We start from the raw sequence: 25896 nt of genomic DNA, 5'->3' as shown, positions 1-25896 counted from the left end.
AGTACTCGTACTTGAGTACAGATTTTCAGTACTCTTTCCACCACTGGCCACTTACTGTCAGAAGATAGAATGAAGGTTCAAGAGCTGGGATGTGATGATCTGAGGAGTGACTGAGCTTTTTTTTTGGAGCATTCAGCCCTGAGAAATAGGACAATGGTGTATTCAAAATTCTGCTGGTGTGTGGGCTTACAGAGAAAACTACAGAGTATTTTGGCAGGAATTATTCCCTGTTGCCAGATGTCCTTTAAGGAACTGACTGAGGATCAGTCAGGAGATTTACAGTTTGACACCTCTGGCCACAGTGGTTGCTGTTCAGTAAAATTTACACAGGCTCACTTTAAACTCATCTTATTGCTGTTTATATTGTTCCTCGTATGGGGATTGGTTGGGCTGGTTCAAATCTAGATTCCATCACATAAATTGGACTGAAGTACATTTTAAAATTCAACACTGCTCACAAACCTGGTGGGCTCAGTGTTCTGACAAATATGCTTTATTTTACTATAAATATTATTTTACAATAAGTAACATTGATGTAAGTACATCTTTGACAGCAACTCCAATGCACTTCATCAAACAGGATACAAAAGCCAATGAAAAGGGCAGAATAATGAACATCCTTTATAAATGATCCAGGCAGGAAATGATACGCAGTCAAAAAGTGAACAAAGAATCAGAGCATACCAACTATATTATATACTTCATCTTCAGTTCAGTCAGTTTCTCCTGTAAATCAAAGTGCAACAGGAAAATATATTGCTTATAAAATTATATTTCAACAACGTTTCAATTAGGACTAAAAATGTAAGAACAAACAATATATTAAATCAAATGTTTGTGGCCTGAATCATGCTATTCACCAGTTGTGTGTTTCTCATCAGCATACTGGTGTGCACACTGAGCTGAACCAGACAAGGTTTTACCCTCTTATTCAGTTGCATTTGTATGGTGAGGCATCTTAGCATTGTGTCTCATGAAAACAGACACTAAGGCCATGTGATGTTAATTACATCTGACTGTGTATGACCGTGTTCAAAGCAGTGCCTACAGACTATGTAGTGACATGAGGCTGTCCACAGTGAAAGTGCAAAACAAAATGACTAAATCTTTTTAATTCAATCAACAGTCATAAATCTTGCTTGATCCTCATCATGGTTAGCTATGCTCAGCCTCTGAACACAGTTATGTTATATGGAGGGACTTCACGTCTGAGAAAAGAACGTCATACTGTAGTGATCCTTGGGGTTATTTCAGTTTGTGATTGCATTACGAACAGGAGGGCTGGGGTTTGGAAGACTTGTTGTAGAGTGAGTGGGGCCACTGGTTTGGAAGTGTTTCCCCCATTTTGTATTCCAATTTAAATTCTTCTTTAAATGATGTCCCTGATGTTACTTAATACAGAAACTATCCGAGATTCTGTAACAATACTTTAAGTTTATGTTATGGCCAGTGTTGGTGTGCAGAAAAGGCAGTCAGTTGTGAATCTGAGCAGTACTGAATTCAATTGAGAAAAAAATATGGTGCCATAGTTCAGCAATTCACCAACAATGGAACAATATAAAAGTGAAATGATTTAAACTGCACATTGTGTTTTCAGATTTCTCAGCATCACATTGTTTATCGTCCACCTGCTTGGTGGTGCATGCAACAGAGTTTTAGGCTCAGTGGTTAGATGTTACTCACTGAAATGCACCATGAGAATCACAGTTAATGTCCACTTCCAAGTATTTGTGTACACAAGCTTGTACCATCATCTTTCTATCAACAATTCAAATATTATTGATTAATCTATTTTTTACAATTTAACTAGAGAGTTTCATGCCCATCCAAGCAGAGGAAGTGCTCCAACTATGAGTCACATAACACTGTCTACGGGACTTTTACTTCTGGAACGCCCAAAATAGCTCCTCCCACTTATCAGAAGTGTTTGATTCATTGTTTATAAGTTTGACTGATACTAGGGACAAAACATCAGTATCATTTTTTGGTTTTGACCATTTTTCAAAATCTGTCTTTTCTGAGTCTCTTAACGTTTAAATCAATTTTACATGTGACTGGTAGCCAAGAGATAGGGGTTAGATGGTGTTAGATTTGAAGTGGGTGATTTTTGATTGGTGGTGGTGTGATAGAGAAGACCTATACATGATATGATTGCAGCATGGATACCCTACGATCAAATCTAACAACCACCCTACTACCTGAGCAGACACCAAAAATAAAGTCTCTAATTTTAATTATTTTTTATTTAAATCTTTCATCAGATCAGTTATTTATTTTTCGTCAAGTCTATTTTTCAAGACGAAGGTCTGAATGCTGTTTTAACAACTTCTTCACACTGGAGAGTGAATACTGAATACTGCTTTTTTGGAGTAAAAGTAGTCAAACATAAATATAGTACAATTTGTGCAAGGCAATAAAGTATCCATCATATGAGAAAAAACACAGAGGACAAACCTTCAGGTGCAGTTAAATTAATTCAGGGAACTGTGGGAGACTCGTATTCCCACTTCTCCTTCTACAAGTATTCTCTTACTCCAGTCTGTGTATTACTTATTCAGGTTGTCATTAGCTGGATTTAGAAACATTGTAGAAATAAAACTGAATACCACTTTAGCATTTACACAGGTATGAAGAACATACAATCTTGACAGATATAAAAAGAAAGCAGGAGATTAAATAAATTAAAATACCATCTATTTACATGATAATTTCCAGTCACTATTGTCTGCTCAGTCTTTGATCACAGTGAACTCAACATTTTCACTCTCTTTTTACTTACATTCTGCTCAGTCGTTTTTCAGGTACATATCTGGGCACATGAATTTGTCTTAATTTGGTCACTGAGTGGGTGGAGACTCAGTTCGTCAACACAGGCTGTAAAATGAAAAGCAAGACATAGCTGTGTGATCAGCCAGCTGCCCACTCAGTAGACTATTTCTCTGTATAACTGTGAGCAGAACCTGAAGACTGTAGCTGACTCACTGATCCAACAGGCTACAGACTCATCTCCCTCCCAGATCATCTTAGGCTACACGTACAGGCAGCTCTTCCCCCGCCTCAGGGCCCAGGCTGGTGTAGGTGACGGAGGGCTCCACTACTCCAGGACTGAGTGGGGGTCGTTCGGTGGCCGGCTGGCTGCCTGTGTTCCTAAATTGCTTGTAGACTCGCGGGTCCTGGGCCACATAGGTAGATGAGGAGGCATAAAGGACCAGGCCCAAGATAATAATGAAGAATGACAACAAATAAAGGCCCGAGAACTGCAAAACAGAGGCAGAAAGACCTACTTAAAATCCTTGCTTGAACATTTAAATCACTTTAAAACGATCACTAACATGGAGACACTATATCCCATCCTCAGTGGTGATGTCAGTGTTGCACAGGGTCCACTCCTGTGTATGCAGCAATGAGCTACCTTTGCATGTTCAAATATATGCTTGCACTGTTTATGTGTCAGCAGAGAAGCTACAAGTGGTTTCAAACTTCAGATTGATTACTATCATCTAAGCCCCATCTCTCCACAAGTATACATGTTGTGACAAAACCACAACTCAGCCCAACCAGTATGAAATGCTAGTATAGGTGCAATAGGTGCTACTGACATCTTAGGACAGACACTGTGCATGAAATACAGAATTAAATACAGGATGGCATTAGTCACACATGAACTGACTTTAGGCTTTGCTTTCAACTTGTCTTTGTTGACTATAAGTCTTGACACAGACACATTGATAGACTTTTCATTAGACCTGGGCAATATGGCTGAAAAACCTATGACAATAGTGAAAATTCATATTGTTTGATATTGATAATTACTGATCATGTAGGTTGTAACAGATGACATGTTGTGTGCTCCAAGGGATGGAAGTGGCTGAGGTGATAAAATGAGTAGATATCACAATATTTTTGACCAAACACCTTGATATTACAACAGTATTGTAAAGAGGACTATTTGTGTTTTCACAAAATGTTAACTCAACGATTTTTTGATAAATAAATATTACTACTGCAGACACCGTGTGTAGAAGGGAACCCCAGACCAGCAAGATTACACAAGAGTAAACATTTTGACCAAAACCATGAAAAATGTCATGAGAATTTGGGGTTCCCATCTAGACCCAACCAGCAGACACCAAAAATGACACAGCATCAGGGCCGTACAGAGACCTTTGGAGGGGCAGGTGCTCAAAGTTAAAAGGGGGCCACGAATTTGCTCCATGGTGCTGATTCATAATCTGCCCTTTATTATTTGTAGTGCTAATAATGAAGTAAAAAATAGGGGTGCTCCCATAGCTCAGTTGGTAGAGTGTCACCCCATGTACTGAGGGTATTGGTCCTCTGCAGCGCTCGCTGGTTCGATTCCCACCTGTGACCCATTTGCTGCATGTCATTCCCCCTCTCTCTGCCCCCTAGGGGGAATGACAGCTAACAGGAATGTCATATCTTCAGCTGTACCTATCTAAAAGGCAAAAAGCCCAAAAAATAATAATAATAAAGTAAAAAATAATAAAATTATATAGAAATCATGTATTATTTAAATGTATTTGTGCTTTTATTCAGTTTGACTATCCAGTTTGTGCAAGACAGCAAGGTTATAAAAGTTATATATTTTATATTTATGCATATTGTATTGAATTTGTGTGTATATATACAAATGTTATAAATAAGTACTGATATGTTTAAGTGAGAGGTTGAGAAAGTCACAATTCAAATTCTTCTAATTATTATTGTTATTGTTGTTGTATTTATACTGTAATAGTCCATAATTATGTGAATATGCATGTACATTGCATAGTTTTAGTGAAATAACAGCCTATGCCTCATTGTCTGTAGAAACAGAGAAAAAACACTGCAACTCACTTAACAGTAAAATGATACATCTCTCTAATGCACTTTGCCCATGACAAAAGAAACATATAGACACAAAAAGAGGCCTGACATACTTTTTCCCCTCAGCACGCTGTGTGTGGTTAACTAGCGGCTATAACTTATGAGAGGTGTGTGCAGAGTCAGACGCACACACACAGAAATATACACCCAGAAGTATTATAAACACCAACAAAAAAGTTTAAATGAACAGCAAGATGTGGTGAATGAGTACATTAAACGCCAGAATGGCAACTAGTGTATCAGCTTGTGTTTGAGTCCTGCACATGGCATTTTTTTCTGGCTTTCAACTGAGAAATTTGGATGTAGTTTCTTAGAGTCTTACCTTATCACTGTCAGTCTTTCAGAGAGTGAAGAGAGGCTGTTATTTGCATGTTGTAAGGGATGAAAAATTTCACCGTTGCAAATCGTGGTAGAATTTGTTCTACATGTGAATGTTCTTCATGTAGTTGGTGAAAACAATTTCACTTTTATTCCAATTCTGAACATCCTTTCACTGTTGACCATACTTGTTTTTTAAATGTTTTTCACCTGAAAAATCCTCACTGTAGCAACTCAATAGTGAGTTTACAATATTTTTCAGTATAACATTGACATATACATTCTACATTATTTTGCAAAGTCTTTAAACAACAACAGGATTTGCCTCACAGTTGTTTGTTACTGCAGCAGTTCAAACTGAACAACGTGGAACATATTTATACTTACACTCATCAGACAGTTTAAAAAAAGATCAAAACTGAAGTAGCAGAACCCAAGATACCATACTTTTTATTGCGCACATTCTTCTTCCTTGTTAAAACCTAGCACCTACATTACCCACCATGCAATGTGACTGCAAGCATTTTGTTCAGATAGTCAGGTGTGTTTTATGTAAGATGTCTGGAGATGTTTTGACGTACACATCACCAAATGAATGCGTCCTGGCAGTTTGATATTACCTTGTAATGGAAGAGGAAGAGCCCACAAAAGAGGCTGTACAGGTCAGCTGTGAGCAGAGAGAGGTTGACTGAGGTGGCACTCGTTCTCTTCATCACCACCGGCATGAAGCTGTACAGGCTGAACATGAAGGCACTGAAACCGACATAGAAAAGACCTGCAAACACACAGAGGGAACACATTACATTTACACTGCTTTTTAAACAACTTTCAGATTATCTGTAGATGACACTATTTGGGCATATGATATGGTAAGAAATCCTTTATTAATCCCCCAGGGAGAAACTGAGTGCCACCATACACAGGACAGGTAGAAGAGGTAGTGCATCCTCACCTATCTGCCAGTCCCAGGGTACCTTCAGCAGCTCCTTGTGTTCCATGATAGCCCTGCAACAAACACATGCAGAGATGAAAGGAGTCCACGTTCTCTGCACACTACGGCAGGTATTTCATGGTGTCTACGAAGAAAGTTGTCCCACAAAGCTGTACAGATCTGTTTGCAGCCTGTATACACTGACTGTTTTTACCTGCCCTTAATTCGCTCCTTGCAATTATGTTAGCTCCCTCTGTATTTAGTCATGTGTTTGTCCCCTCCTTAGTTGCTAGTTGGCTGTCAGTTTTGATGGTAACAATCCCAGCTCTTTCATGTGTTTTCCTTGTTTCCTGTTCCTTGTTCCAGACTTTTCTGTCTTAGAGGTGCTTCAATAGGTGTGCTTTGAGACTGTGGGATTAGGCTTAGCCATTGATGCCTGCAAGGATATTAAGTGCAGCAGATTTGATTATTCCTTATCAGGAAAACTAAGACTAAGAGCGGTTCCAACGCCCCCAATGAGTAGTTCAACATCAGGGATGTTTACGTCGCCCAGATTGGCATTACCGGGGCCCCACCCTGGAGCCAGGCCTGGGGTCAGGGCTTGCAGGCGTGTGCCTGGTGGCTGGGTCTTTGTCCATGGGACCCGGCTGGGCCCAGCCCGAAGGAGCGACGTGGGCCCACCTTCCTGTAGGCCCATCACCCGCGGGAGGGTTCAGAAGGGGCCGATGCAATGTGGTGTGGGTGGCAGTCGTGGGCGGGGGCCCCGACGACCCAATCCCAGGACATGGAATCTCACAGTGGGGACATGGAATATCACCTTGCTGGGGGGGGGGGGGGCAGCCTGAGCTAGTGCGGGAGGTTGAGCAGTACTGGCTAGAGATAGTCGGGCTCACCTCCACGCACAGTCGGGGCTCTGGAACCCAACTTCTTGAGAGAGGCTGGACTCTTTTCTACTCTGGAGTTGCCCACGGTGAAAGACGGCGGGCTGGTGTGGGCTTGCTTATAGCCCCTCAGCTCAGCCGCCATATGTTGGAGTTTTTCCCGGTGAACGATTGGGTCGTCGCCCTGTGCCTTCGGGTTGGGGATAGGTGCCTCACTGTTGTTTCAGCCTATGGGCTGAACAGCAGTGCAGAATACCCGGCCTTCTTGGAGACCTTGGGAGGGGTGCTGGAAAGTGCTCCAACTGGGGACTCCGTCGTTCTGCTGGGGGACTTCAACGCTCACGTGGGTGGTGACAGTGTTACCTGGAGGGGCGTGATTGAGAGGAACGGCCCCCCAATCTGAACCCGAGTGGTGTTCTGTTATTGGACTTCTGTGCTAGTCACAGTTTGTCCATAACGAATACCATATTCAAGCACAAGGGTGTCCACCAGTGCACGTGGCACGGGGACGCCCTAGGTCGGAGGTCAATGATTGACTTTGTGGTCGTGTCAACTGACCTCCGGCCGTGTGTCTTGGACACTCGGCTGAAGAGAGGGGCTGAGCTGTCAACTGATCAACTGGTGAGTTGGATCCACTGACAGGGGAGGAAGCTGGACAGACTTGGCAGGCCCAAACGTATTGTGAGGGTCTGTTGGGAACATCTGGTAGAACCATCTGTCAGAGGGGTCTTCAACTCTCACCTCCGGGAGAGCTTTGACCAGATCCCGAGGGAGGCTGGAGACATCAAGTCCGAATGGACCATGTTCTCTGCCTCCATTGTTGACGCGGCCATTTGGAGCTGTGGCCGTAAGGTCTCCAGTGCCTGTCGCGGCGGTAATTCCCGAACCCGGTGGTGGACACCGGAGGTAAGGGATGCCGTCAGGCTGAAGAAGGAGTCTTATCGAGCTTGGTTAGCTTGTGGGACTCTGAGGCAGCCAACGGGTACCGGCAGGCCAAGCGGTTGCGGAAGCAAAAACTTGGGTATGGGAAAAGTTTGGGGAGGCCATGGAGGAGGACTACCGGTCAGCCTCGAGGAGATTCTGGCAAACCGTCCGGCGCCTCAGAAGGGGGAAGCAGTACCCTGCCAGCACTGTTTACAGTGGTGGTGGGGAGCTGTTGAGTTCGACTGGGAATATTGCCAGACGGTGGAAGGAATACTTCGAGGATCTCCTCAATCCCACTGACACGCCTTCCGTAGAAGAAGCAGAGGCTGGGGACCCAGAGGTTGACTCATTCATCACCCAAGCTGAAGTCACTGAGGTAGTTTGGAAGCTCCTCAGTGGCAAGGCACCGGGAGTGGATGAGATCCGCCCTGAGTACCTCAAGTCTTTGGATGTTGTAGGGCTGTCTTGGTTGACACCCCTCTCCAACGTCGCGTGGCAGTTGGGGGACAGTGCCTCTGGACTGGCAGACCGGGGTGGTGGTCACTCTATTTAAGAAGGGGGGCTGGGGGACCAGGGGGATCACACTCCTCAGCCTCCCTGGTAAAGTCTATTCCAGGGTACTGGAGAGGAGAATTCGGCCGATAGTCAAACCTCGGATCCAGGAGGAACAATGCGGTTTTCATCCTGGTTGTGGAACACTGGACCAGCTCTATACCCTCCACAGGGTGCTTGAGGGTTCATGGGAGTTTGCCCAACCAGTCCACATGTGTTTTGTGGACTTGGAAAAGGCATTCGACCGTGTCCCTCGTGGCATTCTGTGGGAGGTGCTTCAGGTGTATGGAGTTCGGGGCCCTCTGCTAAGGGCCGTACGGTCTCTGTATGACCGGAGCAGGAGCTTGGTTCGCATTGCCGGCAGTAACTCAGACCTGTTCCCGGTGCATGTTGGACTCCAGCAGGGCTGCCCTTTGTCACCGGTTCTGTTCATAATTTTTATGGACAGAATTCCTAGGCGCAGCCAGGGGCCGGAGGGAGTCCGGTTCAGGGACCACAGGATTTCATCTCTGCTTTCTGCGGATGATGTTGTCCTGTTGGTTCCTTCGAACCAGGACCTTCAGCTTGTACTGGGGCAGTTTGCAGCTGAGTGCGAAGCGGCTGGGATGAGAATCAGCACTTCCAAGTCCAAGGCCATGGTTCTCAACCGGAAAAAGGTCGGAGGAGAGTCCCTGCCTCAAGTGGAGGAGTTCAAGTATCTTGGGGTCTTCTTTACGAGTGAGGGGAGGAAGGAAAGCGAGATTGACAGACGGATTGGTGTGGCGGAAGCAGTAATGCGGTCGTTGCGCCGGTCTGTCGTGGGAAAGAAGGAGCTGAGCTGAAAGGCAAAGCTCTCGATTTTCAGGTCAATCTACGTTCCTACCCTCACCTATGGTCATGAACTTTGGGTCATGACCGAAAGAACAAGATCTCGGATACAAGCGGCTGGAATGAATTTCCTCTGCAGGGTGGCAGGGCATGCCCTTAGAGATAGGGTGAGGAGCTCTGTCACCAGGGAGGAGCTCGAAGTAGAGCCGCTGCTCCTCCACGTCGAGAAGAGTCAGCTGAGGTGGCTCGGGCATCTATATCGGATGCCTCCTGGGCGCCTCCCTGGGGAGGTGTTCCGGGCATACCCCACTGGGAGGAGGCCCCGGGGAAGACCCAGGACACGCTGGAGTGACTATGTCACTCGGCTGTCCAGAACACCTGGAGGAAGTGTCCAGGGAGAGGGAAGTCTGGGTGTCCCTGCTCAGACTGCTGCCCCCACGACCCGGCCCTGGGTAAGTGGAAGATGATGGATGGATGGATGGATGGATGGATGGGAAAAAAATATTTTGTCAAGGCCCAGGCTTTTGGATATTCATTTTCTGGCTGACAATTTAGCAGTGATTGCCAATCTCAAGAAAAGTCTGCTGCCCTGTTGGAGTTTTGCATGGACTCCTAGCAAACCTGCCTTAATTTCAGGCTGCATTCCCACCAATTAGGGTTTGTGAGTCCACAGTCCCCCAGTCCTGACCCAGCTAGCCTGCTACCTGCCAATTCTGAGCTGGCTAGCAATTGGCCTGCTAGCCTTCTGCAAGCTCCAGGTCCTAATCCGGCTAGCTATCAGGTGGAGTTCATAATGTTTGTTGCTAGTTACAACAGTGAAGAGTCAGAGTTTTATTTATTCAGGGATTGCTCAGTGAGAGCAATTCTCTCTTTTGTAGGAAATCCCTGGTCACAACTACGCACATTCACACCTGGTTGCCCAGTTTATAAAGTCTGATCTGTTGGCCACTGAACAGCTACACTGGAACAGTTGGGGTCAAGGGCCTTGCTCAAGGGCACCTCAGTGGTGGTAAGGAGTGAGGGGCAAGCAGTGCCTTTCACCTTCCCCACCCAGACTTATCCTGTTGGCTGGGGAACTAAACAAGTGACCAAGTCCAAGGGCAATTATTTGTCTTGTGTTATTTGTATTTAAGTCACAACACTTATCTAATACTTAATCTTCGAGTATGAGCAGTGACTGCTTCTCTTACTAGTGTAAGAGGGCAGTGCAGAGGGCCATTCAAGTCTCCAACTACTTGAAGTCCCTAACTCCCAATATCATCCTAAATCTTGTAATATGGTTTTGAGCACACACGGGAGATCACTGTGAACTGCAGTCCTGGATAACCCCCCAGTTATATTACTTTAAACATCTTATTCAAAAATGTACAGAGGTGAAATTGTTCTGATATATTTTTAATGACAGTGGCATTAACTTGTGCTCAGGGACAGTCACTGGGGAGGCAAAAACTAAAAAGATACGACAAGCAAACAACAAACACAGAGGCAAACATGGAGGAGGATGCCAAAAACTTGAAAACTCTTGAAAGTTTGTTACTAAGTATAAAAGAAGACATTACTGCGCAAATTAAGGACTTGAGATTGGAATTCCAACAACGTTCTGCCGAGACAAAGAAGACATATCAAAATTAAGAATCAAAGTAAGAGAGATGCAAGTGGCTTTAAGCAGCACAAGAGAGGATGACTCCACTGCTGCTGAACAAAGAATAAACCACTTGGAAGAGAAAGAGACAACTAATATTAAAAAAAGGAATATCTAGAAAACAAATCAACACAGAAAAATATAAGGATCCACCAGGTGAAGGAGGAGGCCTAGGGGAATGATATCACAAATTTTCTAAAGGTGCTCTTATCAGAGAAACTGGAGATACCAGCAGAGCAACTTAACATTGTTGCAGCACATCAATTATATCAGAAAAAGCTCACACAAAGTGAAACAGTACCATGATCAATCATCATTAAATTTCTAACACGGGACATTTATAAAAAAGTTCTCCTTTCTGCATGGACCAAGAAGATAATTAAGAGAGAAGCCAATATGCTGTGATAAGAAGAGAGTTCCGTGAGAAAGTGTTGAAATCACATCAAAAGTTTTTGGTGAAGGAGGATCTCAGGTGTTCAAACTCAGCGAGGGAGGCAGACGCAGCTCTTTGCACAGAAAACATCATCAGCAGGGCTCAACACCTGCTCAAGCTGGAGCACCATATGTGTTTATATGTGTGTATAAACATGTATATATATGTATACACACACACACTCACACACACACACACACACACACACACACACACACACACACACACACACACACACACACACACACACGAAGGGTGTGATTCCTGCCTCTGTACAATGTGGAAGCACTTGTCAGGCATCATTGCAGCTAAAATGAGTGGGCGCATGGCCCAATACATGAGCAGGGCCCAGAAAGGGATTGGTAGCAATACTGGGGGAGCCAAGCACCAGCTACTGGTTGATAGAGCAGTCACCCAAGACTACCAAGAATACCAGTTCCAAAGTGAAGCAACCATCAGTCTCCTCCTCTACATGGATGACATTAAACTGTATGCCAGGAATGAGTGCGACATTGATTCACTGATCCACATTACCAGGATCTATAGCAGTGACATCAGAATGTCATTCAGGCTAGAGAAGTGTGGTCGAATGGTATCAAAGCAAGGGAAGATGATCAGAAGTGAGGGGGTTGAACTACCAGAAGGCACCATCACAGATATCTAGGACAGCTACAAATACCTTGGGATCCCACAGGCAAATGGGAACCATGAGAAGACCGCAAGGGAGTCAGCCACAGCCAAATACCTGCACAGAGTAAGGCAGGTCCTGAAAAGTCAGCTGAATGGATAGAACAAGGTCCTTGCCACCAACACATACACCCTGCCAGTCATCAGATACATTGCTGGCATAATAAGCTGGCCAAAGGAAGAGATGGAGGCCGCTGATATCAAGACAAGGAAGCTCCTCATAATGAGACAGTCCAGCACATAATAGCAGGGTGTAAGATGCGGGCCGGAACAGCGTACATGGGACACCATAACCAAGTGGCTGTCATAGTGTACAGGAATATCTGCACTGAGTATGGGCTGGAGGTCCCTCAGTCAGAATGGAAGACACCTCCTAAGGTGGTTGAGAATGACCAAGCCAAGATCCTGTGGGACTTTAAGATCCAGACTGACAAACTGGTGATCGCAAACCAACCAGACACTGTGTTGATCGATAAACAACAGAAGGCAGTAGTGGCAGATGTTGCAATCCTGAGTGACAGCAACATCAGGAAGAAGGAACATGAGAAGCTTGAAAAATTCCAAGGGCTGAGAGAGGAGCTGGAGAAGATGTGGGAAGTGAAGAAGTGAATCACTTCCAGAAGTGATCAGAACACTGGGGGCTGTGACCCACAAACTAGGAGAGTGGCTCCAGCAGATTCCAGGTACACCAGCGGAGGTCGCTGTCCAGAAGAACGCAATCCTAGGAACAGCTAAGCTACTGCGCAGAACCCTCAAACTACATATATATACTCATATAGTCATACATATAAGAAAAAGGCATTAAAATAACATTAAAAAAAAGCACATAAGCACAGATAAAAGCAAATCGATGGCATGTCCATAGAAGGGCACATAAACATGTATGGAAAGCACATAAGCACAGAACAAGTACATAAGCATCAACAAAAGCACATGACAAAGCACATAAGCAAAGACAGCAAGACATAAGCACTATTAATAAAACAAGAACATAACTTTATTACAAAAACATTAGAAACATTCCATACAAAACACAACATAAAACACAACACAGACCAAAACATTGTCCACCAGCCCAACCATAATGGGATATTTGTGCAGAAGTAAGAAAAATGTATTAACACCCAAGAGACACACAGCTGCTAACTTTAATTTTATGAGTGAATAAACAAATTCAATAAGATATACTGTTATTGTGCATTTGTACGACATGTCCTCTGTCTTGTTCTTTTGCATAAATACCAGCAGCAGCACATGTAAAAGAGTACAGAGATATTATCAGCAAAATATACCAGTATAAAAAGTCAAAATATTCAGAATCACCAGTTGAGGTGTTATTATTATTATTATTATTATTATTATTATTGTTGTTGTATAATATCGGAATAAGAATCAGTTTTATTGTAGGTCTTCACACACAGGACAAGGACTTCGTCTTGTCATACTTGTCAGGGAATGTGCAAAGTTTACAGTATAAATTTAAGAAATATAATAATAATATTAAAATAATAATAATAATAATAGCAAAGGCTACATATATTACAAGAGATGTGTGTTAATGTAACGCAACATACGATTACTACAAGTGTGTGGACTTTACATTAATGTAATGTATAGGGGGTGGATGGGGACAGTGTCAGTGAGGGTCCTGGGCCTTATTGATGAGGCCAGCTGATTTATGCCATAATGTTTTGGTCCTGATAGACTGCAGCCTTCTGCAGTGTCTACAAAAATTTGTGTGTGGGAGGGGTCGGCCATAATCTTACCTGCATGCCTCAAGGTCCATGAGGTGAACGGTTCTTGGAGGAAAGAGAGAATGCAGCCGACCACCTTCTCAGCAGAGGCAAACTGCAGGGGGTCCAGGAAAGGGTCAGTGATGTCTTTGAGGTGTTCAAGTGACTTCATTACCACAGAATTTGGGTCAGCTGGTCTGCAGTCATATGGTCCATGTTTTTTGGGATGGGAATGTTGGTGGAGGTTTTGAAGCAGGTTGGCCCACAGCATGTCTCTGGTGAGGTATTTAAGATGTCTGGGAACGCCAGAGACAGCTGATCTGTTATGGCACTTCTGCCTCACAAACAGTGTAGCCCCGTTCACACCTGGTATTAACATACATTCTGGGTGAGCTGATTACAAAGTGGCCAGCTCTGAGCATGTCAGCTCTGTATTACATATTACAGAAGTAATCACCTGTGATAAGAACTTGTTTCCCTGCTCTATATGCAAATAAACACTGTGGGTATTTTATCACTTGAATGTCCATTACTGTCAGTTTCGATACAAATATATTTAGTATTCATCTCTTTTTTCAGTTCAACACCACACTGAACTCCTCTGTCGGCCTACATGAGCCTGTTGTTTTACCTACACTGTTAGCACTCTGTCAGGATAGATGGTCTGTGGTGTGCTGGGATACAGTAAACCAAATGGCAATCAGACAGCTGCTTTGTGTGGCCCAGGACACGATCATATACACACTGCTAAAAGAATGTCACCATGTCTGAACAATCAGATCTCAGTGTGTCCTCTCAGTGCATTCACCCCTGTACTTTCAGCTGTCCATTTGTAATTGGATCACCTAGAGTGCATATTAATGCCAGGTGTGAACAAGGGCTCTGTTGACATACCCTCCAGAATGGAGAAAGTTGTCACTGTGGTGAATGAACGTAGGAGGGCAGTTGTGGAGATGGATCAGGACTGTGCCTTTGGGGGGGGAGTGTGTTTAGGTTGCAGTGGGAGTTTCATGGGAGGCTGAAAGACACGCCAACCCTAACCCAGTGTCAAATTTTAAAAAAGCACAACCTGATGTCATGCTGTAGTGGCTACTCACAAGCTGACGATGACACTGTTCCACAATCACCCAGAAATAAACCAGGCACTACATAGGCAAAGTTTGCAGACCATAAGATGATTGTTGTGTCCAGTTGTGTCCTCGCTTGGTTTATATTGTGTACCCACCTTCTACATCTGGATGCAGTTTAGGCTGCAAAATAACAACACCAAGGAACTTCCTTTTTTGTGTCAAGTTGTTTGAGAGAAAGCAGCTAAGGATGCGCAATTTCACAATGATTTAGGTGAGGGAGCACTGGTAGCAAGAAAGCCAATGTTCAGAGGAAAAAAAACTAATTTCCTGTTTATTTATGCTTAGTGCATAAGCATTGATTAGAGCAATAACATTGCTGCACAAACCTGCAACTAATTGTTGCAACACCTGATTCTGTCTGAATCTGGTGTAAATCTGTCCCTACTCCTGAACGTTTCTTTCTTTTGCAATCTGCCTGCCTCTATGAACTCATTATGTGTAACGGCTGTGTGTTGGACCCACGCAAGTAGTTACACAGCTCAGTTCAAGCTTGTGGAAGTGGGCTTGCTGTGGTTTAGCCTGGAGGTTCAGGGTGAGTGAGCTGAACTGGGTAGCAGGAGTGTACTGTGAGAGTGAAGCACACTTGCACAAACACCAGGCAGGCAGGAGGTGTAGTTAAGGAGGCAGCAGGTCGAAAACCAGGTAAGTATACAGTCCAAGCAAAACATCCAGCAGGACACAGACAATAGATGAGTCAAGGCCAGGCAGAGAATCAGGGCTCCAGTGGCGAGGTGAGTAGATTCTTTCCACGGGAAAACACAGGCAAGGAGACAGGGGAACTCACACCAACATCAGACAGAAACACCAAGCAGCCAGGGAGACAGGCAGACAAAAACCAGGAACGCTGAGGCAGATCTCATGGTCAAGGACAGAAGGCTGTGGTGAATTTCCATGATTCAGACAAGGCAGGAGAATCAGAGACAGGCAGGGTTCAAACTGGGGAAACAGTCTGAGAATAAGTGCTGGAGATTCTTGCATGGATATGCTGAAGACAGTCTGGCAGCAAGCAACTGAGCAGGGGAAGCTTATATACTGGCCTGATTACTGAGGAGTTGCAGCTGTGTGCACAGGTGAGTGGAGTAGGGCTGATGAGGTGGGAGTGGCTGGTAGGCAGAGGTGGAGCAGAGGCAGGATAAATGGAAAAGTACTGGGAGAGCTGGGGAACTCAGCAAGGGAAAAACTGAGAATGCAGAACTGTGACATCCTGGTTTGGAAGCAGTCAGTGCAACTCGAGCACACTCAAAGATCCAACACAGCTTCACTGTTCTGCTCATTTGATTTCCTTACATCAGGTTTACGCAGCTTTAATTTCAGCCTATACAAAGGAATCAGGTGGAACATGATGTGTCCCAGTCATGTGGGGGACAGACTGACACACTGATGACTGTATTGTAACAGTGATCCAATAATTCTCCTCTCTGCTTGGGTAGATTAATATATACCAAGGCATCACATTTTAAATTGACTGGTAACAATAGCTGTTTGATAAATATAATGGAGTAAAATGACTCTCAAAAACAGTGCAGTAGAAGTATAAAGCAGCATAAAATAGAAATACTCCAGTAAAACACAAGTTCCTCCACACTGTACAATGCTTGAGTACTCTTGGTATGGTATATCTTTCCCCACCACCCAGACTCACAGCTGGATGCCGCTGAAGAAAGATCCAAAGAGTCCCATCATGCCGAGGAACTCCACACGGCTCAGGTTCTTCACAATGAACTCCTCACAGACGTTGGAGATCCCACACAGTGTTGCTCCTCCCAGGACCAAAAGATCCCCAAACAGCTTCTGCTCTCCTAGACAGATGAGGGAGAACAAGAGACAGAGAGAGAAGGGAAAGGCTGATTTGAGCACTTGAGCAAGATACTTGCTGCAAGCCCAGTAAGCTGGCAAGAATGATCTGCCTACCCTTTACTTGTTTTTGATCGTCAAATTTTAAACTATCTGCATCTCTGGGCCTAGATGAGGTGGCTGCAATCAAATGTACATTTGTAGTGCTCTAGTAGTGTGTATGCATATTTACCAAGGCCTTGCTGCCGACCAAGCAGGACATCAGCTCCCACCATGCAGCCGATACCCAGCAGGCACAGTCCAGCCCCGACAAAATGGACAGCCTTGTACCTCACCAAGAGAAAGAACCAGGATAGCAGCAGCACCACTGGGATGACAAAACAGTCCAACAACTGAGAGGAAGTGACAGAGACACAGAGAAAATACATGCACATGTGATGAGTGTTTCAGTTATTTCAAAATGTTTTTGTTCATTTTATTGCTTTGTGCAGAGTGTCAAATTGGTGACCAGCGACAACACTGTAGCAACAGTGGGCTGGGCAATGTTCACCAGTGGACAAGAACCATGGACTGACTATCTACAACCACAGCATCCTTCTCATCAATGTGGAATAAGTTTTTCACATGACATTGTGGATTACTGTATGGACATTCCCCAGAGATATATACACATAGATCCACGTTGGCTGTTGTTGTTCATTGAAGTGATGCGTCAACATGGCCACCATGTTGGTCAGATGAAGTTGCACCTCCTAATGCATCTGATTTTGAAACTGTTTGGTTTGTTTCAAACACCACACATTATGACACAGGATTCTTGGTTAAATGAAAAATGTGGATTTTCACACCAAAATACTGTATTTTATGCATAACATAACAGTAATATTTCTATAATATCCTATTGAAGATGAACCTATAGGTATGATATGCAAGATTGTTTGTAAATGTACCATTTTAAATTATGTAAAAGCCACGTAAAATGTCATGTAAAAGCCACTCCAGGGACACTGCCAGATCACTTCTACGGCCCTGGCTATTTTCAACACTATTGATTTCTTGCAATTTTGACACAGGAATGAAAAGTGAGTCCTTCATTCCAAATAGATAAACTGCCTCACAGCTGACTTAATGTAATGTAAAATATTGAATCAGCAATACAGATTTATTATTTACAAGAAATTTATTACATGCTGGGAAAATGAATCCATCTAATAGGTACTAGGTAATCTGAACTGGATAAAGGGGTATTTCAGTATTTCAGTATTATACTCCATTAGGTTAGGGGGCTCTCAAGAGACAAATTAAAAAGACTAATACCTCTTTCATGCAGTTGTGTATGATACAGGGGTAGTCAGTGAGTGTTCAGCATGCCTTGACCCATTCAGATAAACTGCCAATACAGGTTTGACCCATGTCAGTGTCAGTTTAATGGGAGTATAAGAGTTGGCAGCCATGCCAGCTCTGCAGAGGCTGTACTGGCATAGCTCTGCTTTGAGTTAAACATTATGGGACTGTCTCAAAGTTTAACACATTCATACACTAACCTGTACACTTGAGAGTGTAGTGTACTGGTAAGCTTTAAGGACCAGATAATTGGCCTCGATGTCTATCAAACCCAGAATCATGTATTTCCACCAGCGCTGCTTCAGGATTGCCAACAAGTTCCCTTCCCCTGGTGAGACATAAGGAAAGACACAAGGAAGACAATGAAAATACCACTACTACCACTACTACTACTACCACTACTATTATTATTATTATTATTATTATTATTATTATTATTATTATTATTATTATCGTATGTGCAGCACCTTTCAAAACTACCATTACAAAGTCCTTCACGAACAAGTACAGATAAAAGAAAGCAGGAGAACAATCAAGAACAGAGTCACAGTAAACAATGAAAAATAACAAAGTAATTAATAAACAATAAAATAATGGATAAAAGTAACACATCAAATAATAGATCAAATAAATAATATTTTTTTAAGTCATATGATAGAAATAAGTCTTAGTGAGTGTTTAGAAGATCTATAGTGCAGGGTCTCAGGTATTCAAGACATACCCAACTCCACTTTGCTATTTAAATGGTGCATAATCTGTGCAAAAAGCTAAGGGCAAGGCACAAAGAGGTTGTTTTTAGTCCCTTAATTAATTATAGGTGTGTTTTTCAGTGAAACCACACCTCATTTTAAGAACAACACACCCATAGATGCACAGAGGGGTGCAAGTACATTTGCCACCTTCACAACGCGGGTGACAGTAGTAAGAGAAAAGCAATGACAGCTGTGTTGCGATATGTGCCACTTTGCACTGTGTGGGAGACAGAGCCCAACAGAGGGCAGTGTTTCTAAGGGAAGCTGTTCTAAAGGGTTAGAGCCCTCAGAGCTAAAGCCCTGTCACCCTCAGTCTTCAGTCTTGACCAAAGAAGAGCTATCAGGACCTCAGAGTACCTCAAGCTGAAGTAGATCACAGATCACAAAATTCATGGCTCTTATTGTATCATGGTTTGTAGTCATGGATTGGATCATATTTCGGATCAGCAAAAAAGAAAAAAGTGGTGGGATTAGGGTTTAATTAATTTAAAATGCACTTAGCTTAGATCTCTCCCTCTGTCTGTAGTTATCAACATAGTGATGTAATAATAATATTGACAATAATATTAAAATTAATTACATAGTATACTTCAAATACTAGACTCTACTGTATTATACACTACTATACTATGTATATACCATAGCACCTATAATAGATAACTTTACGCTGTACAGCATAATACACCACTACATTCTGTAGTTTGGCTTAATGTCCTGCCCACAGCACTGATTGGTTAGAAGTCACAAGTCATAACCAATAAAGCCAACACACTGTGTAATAGACAGCCAGACAAAGGGAAGCACTTGTGCACAAAAAGAAGTTAAGACAGCAGATATCACCAAAGCTTCAATAAATATCATAATTTTATTATCTGTTTCTTTGACGACTGCATAGTTACACCAGTGAAAATGCCCAAAGTCATGGTCTGGATTTCACTCTAGGCAATGTGATGGCTTTTAAATCAGTTGCTCTACACAGAGATGTGCTACAGAGTGCACATCTGTCCTGCCTTTCACTGCAACTCTGCATTGACATTTCTGACATTATTACTTGCATAAAAGAAACAGTGACAGTAAAACTGTGTTTCAAATCATGATGGTTATGTAGTCTGCGGATCACATGCATGCCAAACAGTGGGGGGTGATCTCTACGAGACACAGGACAACTGCAATCCATTGCACCCCTACTGGTAAGTAATGATTTAGGAGCTCAGCCTGGTAGCTTGGTGCCACACCATGCAGAGCCTTAAAATCAAATCTAAAACAGACAGGCAGACAGTGAAGGGAAGGGGAAATATGTGATTTGTTTAATAGTCTGGTGGCTGCATTTTGGACACCCTGAAGCAGAATAATTGGGGCCATGTGGCACCCAATATACTTAGATCTCCAAAATCTCACAGGAGACATGCCAGGTGCCACTCTGCCTCTAAACCTCCACCATAATTCCATCCCCCAAAAAACAAGGACCACAGGATTTAATGACTGACCCTTTGCCTTGACCTCTGTGGTCATGAAGTCATATGAGCGCCTTATGCTGTCCCACTGCAAAAATATCTCAGACTCATTCCTGGACCACGTGCAGTTTGCCAACAGAGCCAACAGGCCTGTAGACAATGCGGTAAACAGCAGAGGGATTTTTAGCCAGATTTCTTAAGAAGTGGCTGGAAACTGGCAGTGTTGAACACATCAGTAAGATAAAGATCTGTTAATGTCAAGCAGGCCGGGGGATAAAGTATCTAGAAACTGTAATGAGAATTGTGTAGCCATCATGTCCAGTGCACTTGATGATGGTGTCATGCGTGAAAAGGCTTCAGAAATTAAGTTGCAATCATACAAAGTATCCAAAAGTCATATAAAGCAGTGGGGAGTGAATCTTCAATCAGATATACTTAATCTTATCTATGAAAAAAGGTTAATTTCCTTTCACAAGAAAATGGACACCAAGAGAATCAGGGCTAACTAAACCGTCAATTGTCTTTAAAAAAAAAAAACATGTAAATATGTAAAGTCCTTCACTGCTTTCAAGTTTGGGTCAAGAATCATCTGCATTTGCAATAATCTCATCCACGCTGCCACATCAGCTGCAAATGAAAAGAACATAAACAAGGAATCAAAGAAGGACTGTGAACAATGGCAGCAAGTGATTAAGATGAGCCAGCACACTGCCGTAACAGCAGAATGAAAGCAGTACCTTTTAGCCCCAGTGTCTCCCCACCTGCATGGAGCAGATGATTTTAACTCTAAACCTGTAACCATCAGGCTGCCAAACACTGACCCTCATTTCACAGGCAAAGAGCTGATATTAATGAAAATGAACGATCTCAGGCTGTTTTCCAATGGTTAGGCTTCAGGTATATGGATATGTTGCCAGCACAGCATGAAAGTGTAAGATTTTGATTAAGAAACAAATCTCTTTTCCTTTATTTAATGAGAAAACTTGTGTATAGAAAACACAAAATTGACAAAATGCAATAAATAAAAAGACCATACTGTCAGTCTTGAGATACTGTAAGTTATGAAGATAAGTTGAATGAAGTACAAGGTTTAGAATCATTAACAAAAAACTTCATGAGTAAAAACTTGTGTACATTGATCACTTTATTAGTTTATGGAATTCACACAAAAGACATAATTATTGTGTTCTTTGCCATTGAAAACTGTTGTGTCTTTTAACATTCATAAGATTTAACAGAAAATAAAAAAAGAAAGGCTTAATGTATTGATACTAGTGATTCTGGTCCTGGTATTACTTGGTATTTGATCAAAACCACAATCTGTGACGTTGCCCACTCCTAGTTTCGGTATACTAACAGATGTCTACACACACACACACACACACACACACACACACACACACACACACACACACACACACACTCAGAAGTTTCTGTGTGTACCTTGCCTGACTGCCAGTGTTGTGGTGTAGACCAGAAACAGCAGAATGTAGTTGAGGAAGCTCTGAAACACTGGTGTGTTGGCGTGGAAATCATCAGCCAGGTACTTGCTTGTCAGACCGATAGCACAGATTAACAGGGACAGGACCTGACCCAGGGCCAGGGTCACCAACAGGTCTCTGCAGAGGACAGGAGACATGGACAAAGGGTCATCACTGTTCACTGAGGATGATGAATTAGAGCATGTTCAGTACATATCTTGATCACAGCTTTTTAATAACCAAAATTAAGGTATCATCATCAAAGGGAAAACCAATATCAGTCAACATATCACTGACTAAGACATCGACATCAGTGTCAGCCTCACAAACCCAGTATCAGAGAGGCTCTACTATCCATTTGCAGATTTTTGTTGTGGTTAAAACGCAGCATACTGCAAATGAAATTACTTTTTCTCATCTAATAATGAGCTGAATGTATTTCTTATAACTTGCTAGTTATGGCTGGAACTTGGTTTGGACAAATTTGGACAACTGACATGGGTGGAAGTAACTAATTACAAATACACAAATTACTGTGATTAAGTAAGTTTTTGGGGTACTTTTATGAGTAGATTTTCAACTCTGTACTTTAACTTGTACTAGATGCAATCTACTGAGTTACTTTTAAAATCATAGTTAGGTACTGAGTACAATTTGAATTAATACATTTCATCTGTATTTTAGGAGCCAATCAGGTGATCTGATCACACATGGGCCAATGAAACAAGGCATATGGATGAAAAACAAAACAATGCTGTGGTAGTACACCTTTGAAATAGTGATGTTAACAATTAATCAATAATTAAGAATTTAACAATTAATATGTATTAATGGATATTTCATGTCATGGCAGTAACTGCACCTCACCTGACATTGTTTTGTCTGGTGTGGCTATACATAGACTTAAAATGAGAAAAAAATAAAACAATAAATAAATAAATAAAAATACAGAACAAAGCATGTACAGTATCTTATATATTATTAATGATTAATTGCTTGTTAGTATTTTCACCCATTAGTTAAGGAAAACGCTCAAATTTTGCACCCCTAGTTTGGAGATATGACTGTGACATCAATATTGTTAAAAGTAACTAATACTCTGAGTAGTTTTTGCAACTGATACTTTGTACTTTTACTTAAATATATTCCTAACACCAGAACTTTTACTTGTAATTGAGTAATATTTCAGCAATGTAACAGTACTTCTACTTGAGAACAGATTCTCAGTACTCTTGCTACCACTGCCAACTGACTTTATCTTTACTGACAAGACACTGTGACAACAGTGGTCATATCACATTTTTGTTTGTGCACAGGTGCTATATTATATTCTGTTCACTGCTTGACATTTTGTGATCTTTGCTTGTCTGTGATCAGACAGTCACAAAAAAGGCTATGGATGAAAGAACAGCAGATGGCACGAAGGAGTGGGGAACAAGATGGGTGTGTGTATGTGTGTGTGTGTGTGTGCATGTGTGTATGTGTATTCGTCAAGAGTATATGTGTGAGTGCACTGGTGGACTCAGTTGGGGCAACTTCCCCCTTATGGTGCTCCCATGTTAAAATATATGGCATAAAAGTGCCCTTTAGGGCATCCTTGCAGTGGCCAAAATGTAATTAATGGTCCTCTAAGGTTTGCCTTACCAGGCAGCTGGATTTGTGAGATTACAAGATCACATTAGAATCCACCTTGTCAGTCTCCAGGCTATCCATTTGTGTCCACACCAAAGGTGGTGTGAGCACATCAGCATCCTCAGAGGGACTACCGGAAACTACGAGCATGATTTTAGGTGTGATGACAGTGAGAGGCATCCATGAACAAACTTGTCTTGAACAAATAGTGGCGGCTCCTGAAGAGGTTAGCATTGATACTATGATAGCATCAGTGTTATCGGAACTCAAGAGTATTTCTTGATTGAAAAAAGAGCAAAGAACGGTGATAAAGGCTTTTATCGATGGGCAAGTTTTCACTCTTCTTCCGTCTGACTTCGGCTTCCTTTCGGTGAGTCAATCTGATTGGTTAGACATGACAGATGGTTCATCCAATCACCTGACAGATGTTATCTCAAAAGCGTCAGCCCTTTTCAAACAGGTTCTCTGGATGGCTTCCCAGATGGTTCTGTGTAACAAACCATCTGGCGTGTCAGGTTAATTTAAAGTGCCCTGCAATGAGGAAAATATGATGCATTTCCCTTTAGAAGGCCCTTGCAGTGGACAAAATGTGATAAAGTGTTCTCTAATGTGGGGTGCTCCCATAGCTCAGTTGCTAGAGTGTTCGCCCCATGTACCGAGGCTGTCAGTCCTCTGCAGTAGTTGCTGGTTCAATTCCCACCTGTGATCCATTTGCTGGATGTCATTCCCCCTCTCTCTGCCCCCTTTCCTGTCATATCTTCAGCTGCCCCTATCCAAAACAAAGGCAAAAAGCCCAAAAAATAATCTTTAAAAAAAAAAGTGTCCTCTAATGTGTCCCTACAATTGACAAAATGTGATTTAGTGTCCTCTGGGGTTCCTTCCAATGCAGAAAATGTGATGCATTTCCCTTTAGGATGTCCTTGCAGTGGAGAAAACATAATTAAATGCAATATATGCTTCCTACATTGCTAGAAAATTATTTTGGTTCTATGTGCCTTTAAATGGTTAAATAGTTTAAATATTTTCCTGTCTTTTTATTACAGAGATGTAGTAATGATAGTACTTTAAGTCACATAATAAAACATTTTTAATCTAAACCAGGGATTTGTTTCACCATAAATGCATCAAGAATGTGCACTGGTGCCTAGCCACATACAGTTGGTGCCCTTATTTTTATTTTTTTGCCCATGCCCCCCAGATAGTCTGCATCCACCACTGTCTATGTCTATGTGCATGAGAAATTCAAAGGGAGAGTGCAAGAAATGGTGAGAGTAAGGCAAGTAGCTGCAGATGAACGAGGACAGCAGAAACGGGGACAGAGATAGGGACAGGACAGCAGCCATTGTGTAGCACAGCCTCAGTACAGGCTGGTAAAGCCACCATGGCAGCCTCCTCCTGTGCCAGCACACCGTGTCCAGGCTCTGCTCCAATACCGTGAGGTGCAATGCCCCGACTCAAACGCCTGACCATACAGCACATCCACACACACACACACACACACACACAGAGAGAGAGAGAGAGAGAGAGAGAGACGACGTGATGTTGCTGCTGTGTGGTTATTATGTTGACATCTGTTGCACAATATGCCTCCTGCAGCCGTGGCTCGGTGTTCCAGGCTGTGGATGAAACAAAAGGCAAACGCAGTAATGCTGCAGGCGGGTGCTCGCCTCATCACCATCTTACCTGGTGAAGACCCTCCTGATCCGTTGGTAAAGGCTCGGCGCAGGGGTACCCGTACCTCTGGGAACACTCTCCACAGTGGAGACGACAGAAATCATCCTTCCACAGACTAAGCTGAGATCAGCGCATTCTGCTGCCAACAGGAACGGAGGAGGATGCGGGGCGGGTCGCAGGCTGGTGTCCGTGTTGCAGTTCACAGGGAGTGTACAGCAGTGATGGTGTCGAAGTGGAACAGACGTGCGGCTAGGACGCCCTTCCCCGATTCAGAACCAGATCCTGCATTCAAAACGAAGGGTGTGATTTTACCAGCAGGTGGCGCCTTTTCACCCACAAACCCTCATGGATGAAGGCGTAACACATCAACATACCAACAAGTCAAAGTCTTATTCACAGCACAGTCCAGTAAAAAAAAAAAAAAGAAGTCCAGAGACTATATATATTAATAATAACTACCTTTACATTATTTTACCACATTTAATTTATTGAAATTATTTGGTCAATACCATATGAAACATGGCCAAAGCCTGAATTTTATAATTGCATAAGCCCACATTCCTTTCACGCCACTCATTTTTGTCACCAAAATGTATTTATTGAGAAATCTCCAGGTACATTTAATATTAACAATGAAGGACGCATATTTCATTTCACTGTTGGAGAGGGGGAACTGAAACACTTCTCAAGACAAATTCCTGAGGGTGACACTGAAAGTGCTGCCCAAAGTATTGTTTGGTTAATGCAGTGGTTCCCAAACTTTTTGTAACGTGCCCCCTTCAGAAGCTGAAAAAAGACTGAAGTGTCCATCCATCCGTTTTCTGTAACCGATTATTCCCG

General features: G+C 42.8%; 1 protein-coding gene across 1 annotated transcript; it reads right to left on the bottom strand.

Annotated features, from left to right (window-relative positions):
- Positions 1–516: 516 nt before the first annotated feature.
- slc35f1 (solute carrier family 35 member F1) lies at positions 517–25338 on the bottom strand. Its single transcript, XM_084738042.1, has 8 exons — positions 25066–25338; positions 21713–21888; positions 18264–18391; positions 16952–17111; positions 16568–16724; positions 6158–6210; positions 5826–5980; positions 517–3257 (listed from the first exon to the last, which is right to left on the bottom strand). Exons 1-8 carry the CDS (start codon positions 25158–25160, stop codon positions 3024–3026), a joined length of 1158 nt encoding a protein of 385 aa, XP_084594168.1. The 5' UTR covers positions 25161–25338; the 3' UTR covers positions 517–3023.
- Between the last annotated feature and the right edge of the window lie 558 nt (positions 25339–25896).

This window comes from Lutjanus erythropterus, chromosome 15 (genome assembly GCF_056507025.1).
Source record: "Lutjanus erythropterus isolate fLutEry1 chromosome 15, fLutEry1.hap2, whole genome shotgun sequence".
NCBI lineage: Eukaryota > Metazoa > Chordata > Actinopteri > Lutjaniformes > Lutjanidae > Lutjanus > Lutjanus erythropterus.
The sequence above is the reverse complement of the archived record's forward strand: the minus strand, read 5'-3'. Positions and strand labels throughout refer to the sequence as shown.

Coding starts and splice junctions, on each gene's coding strand:
- slc35f1 (XM_084738042.1), bottom strand. CDS start 25,160: ATGATTTCTGTCGTCTCCACTGTGGAGAGTGTTCCCAGAGGTACGGGT. Junction 18,392..21,712: donor AACACTGGCAGTCAGGCAAG/GTACACACAGAA, acceptor ATGTCTCACCAG/GGGAAGGGAACTTGTTGGCA. Junction 5,981..6,157: donor ACCCTGGGACTGGCAGATAG/GTGAGGATGCAC, acceptor GTGTGTTTGCAG/GTCTTTTCTATGTCGGTTTC.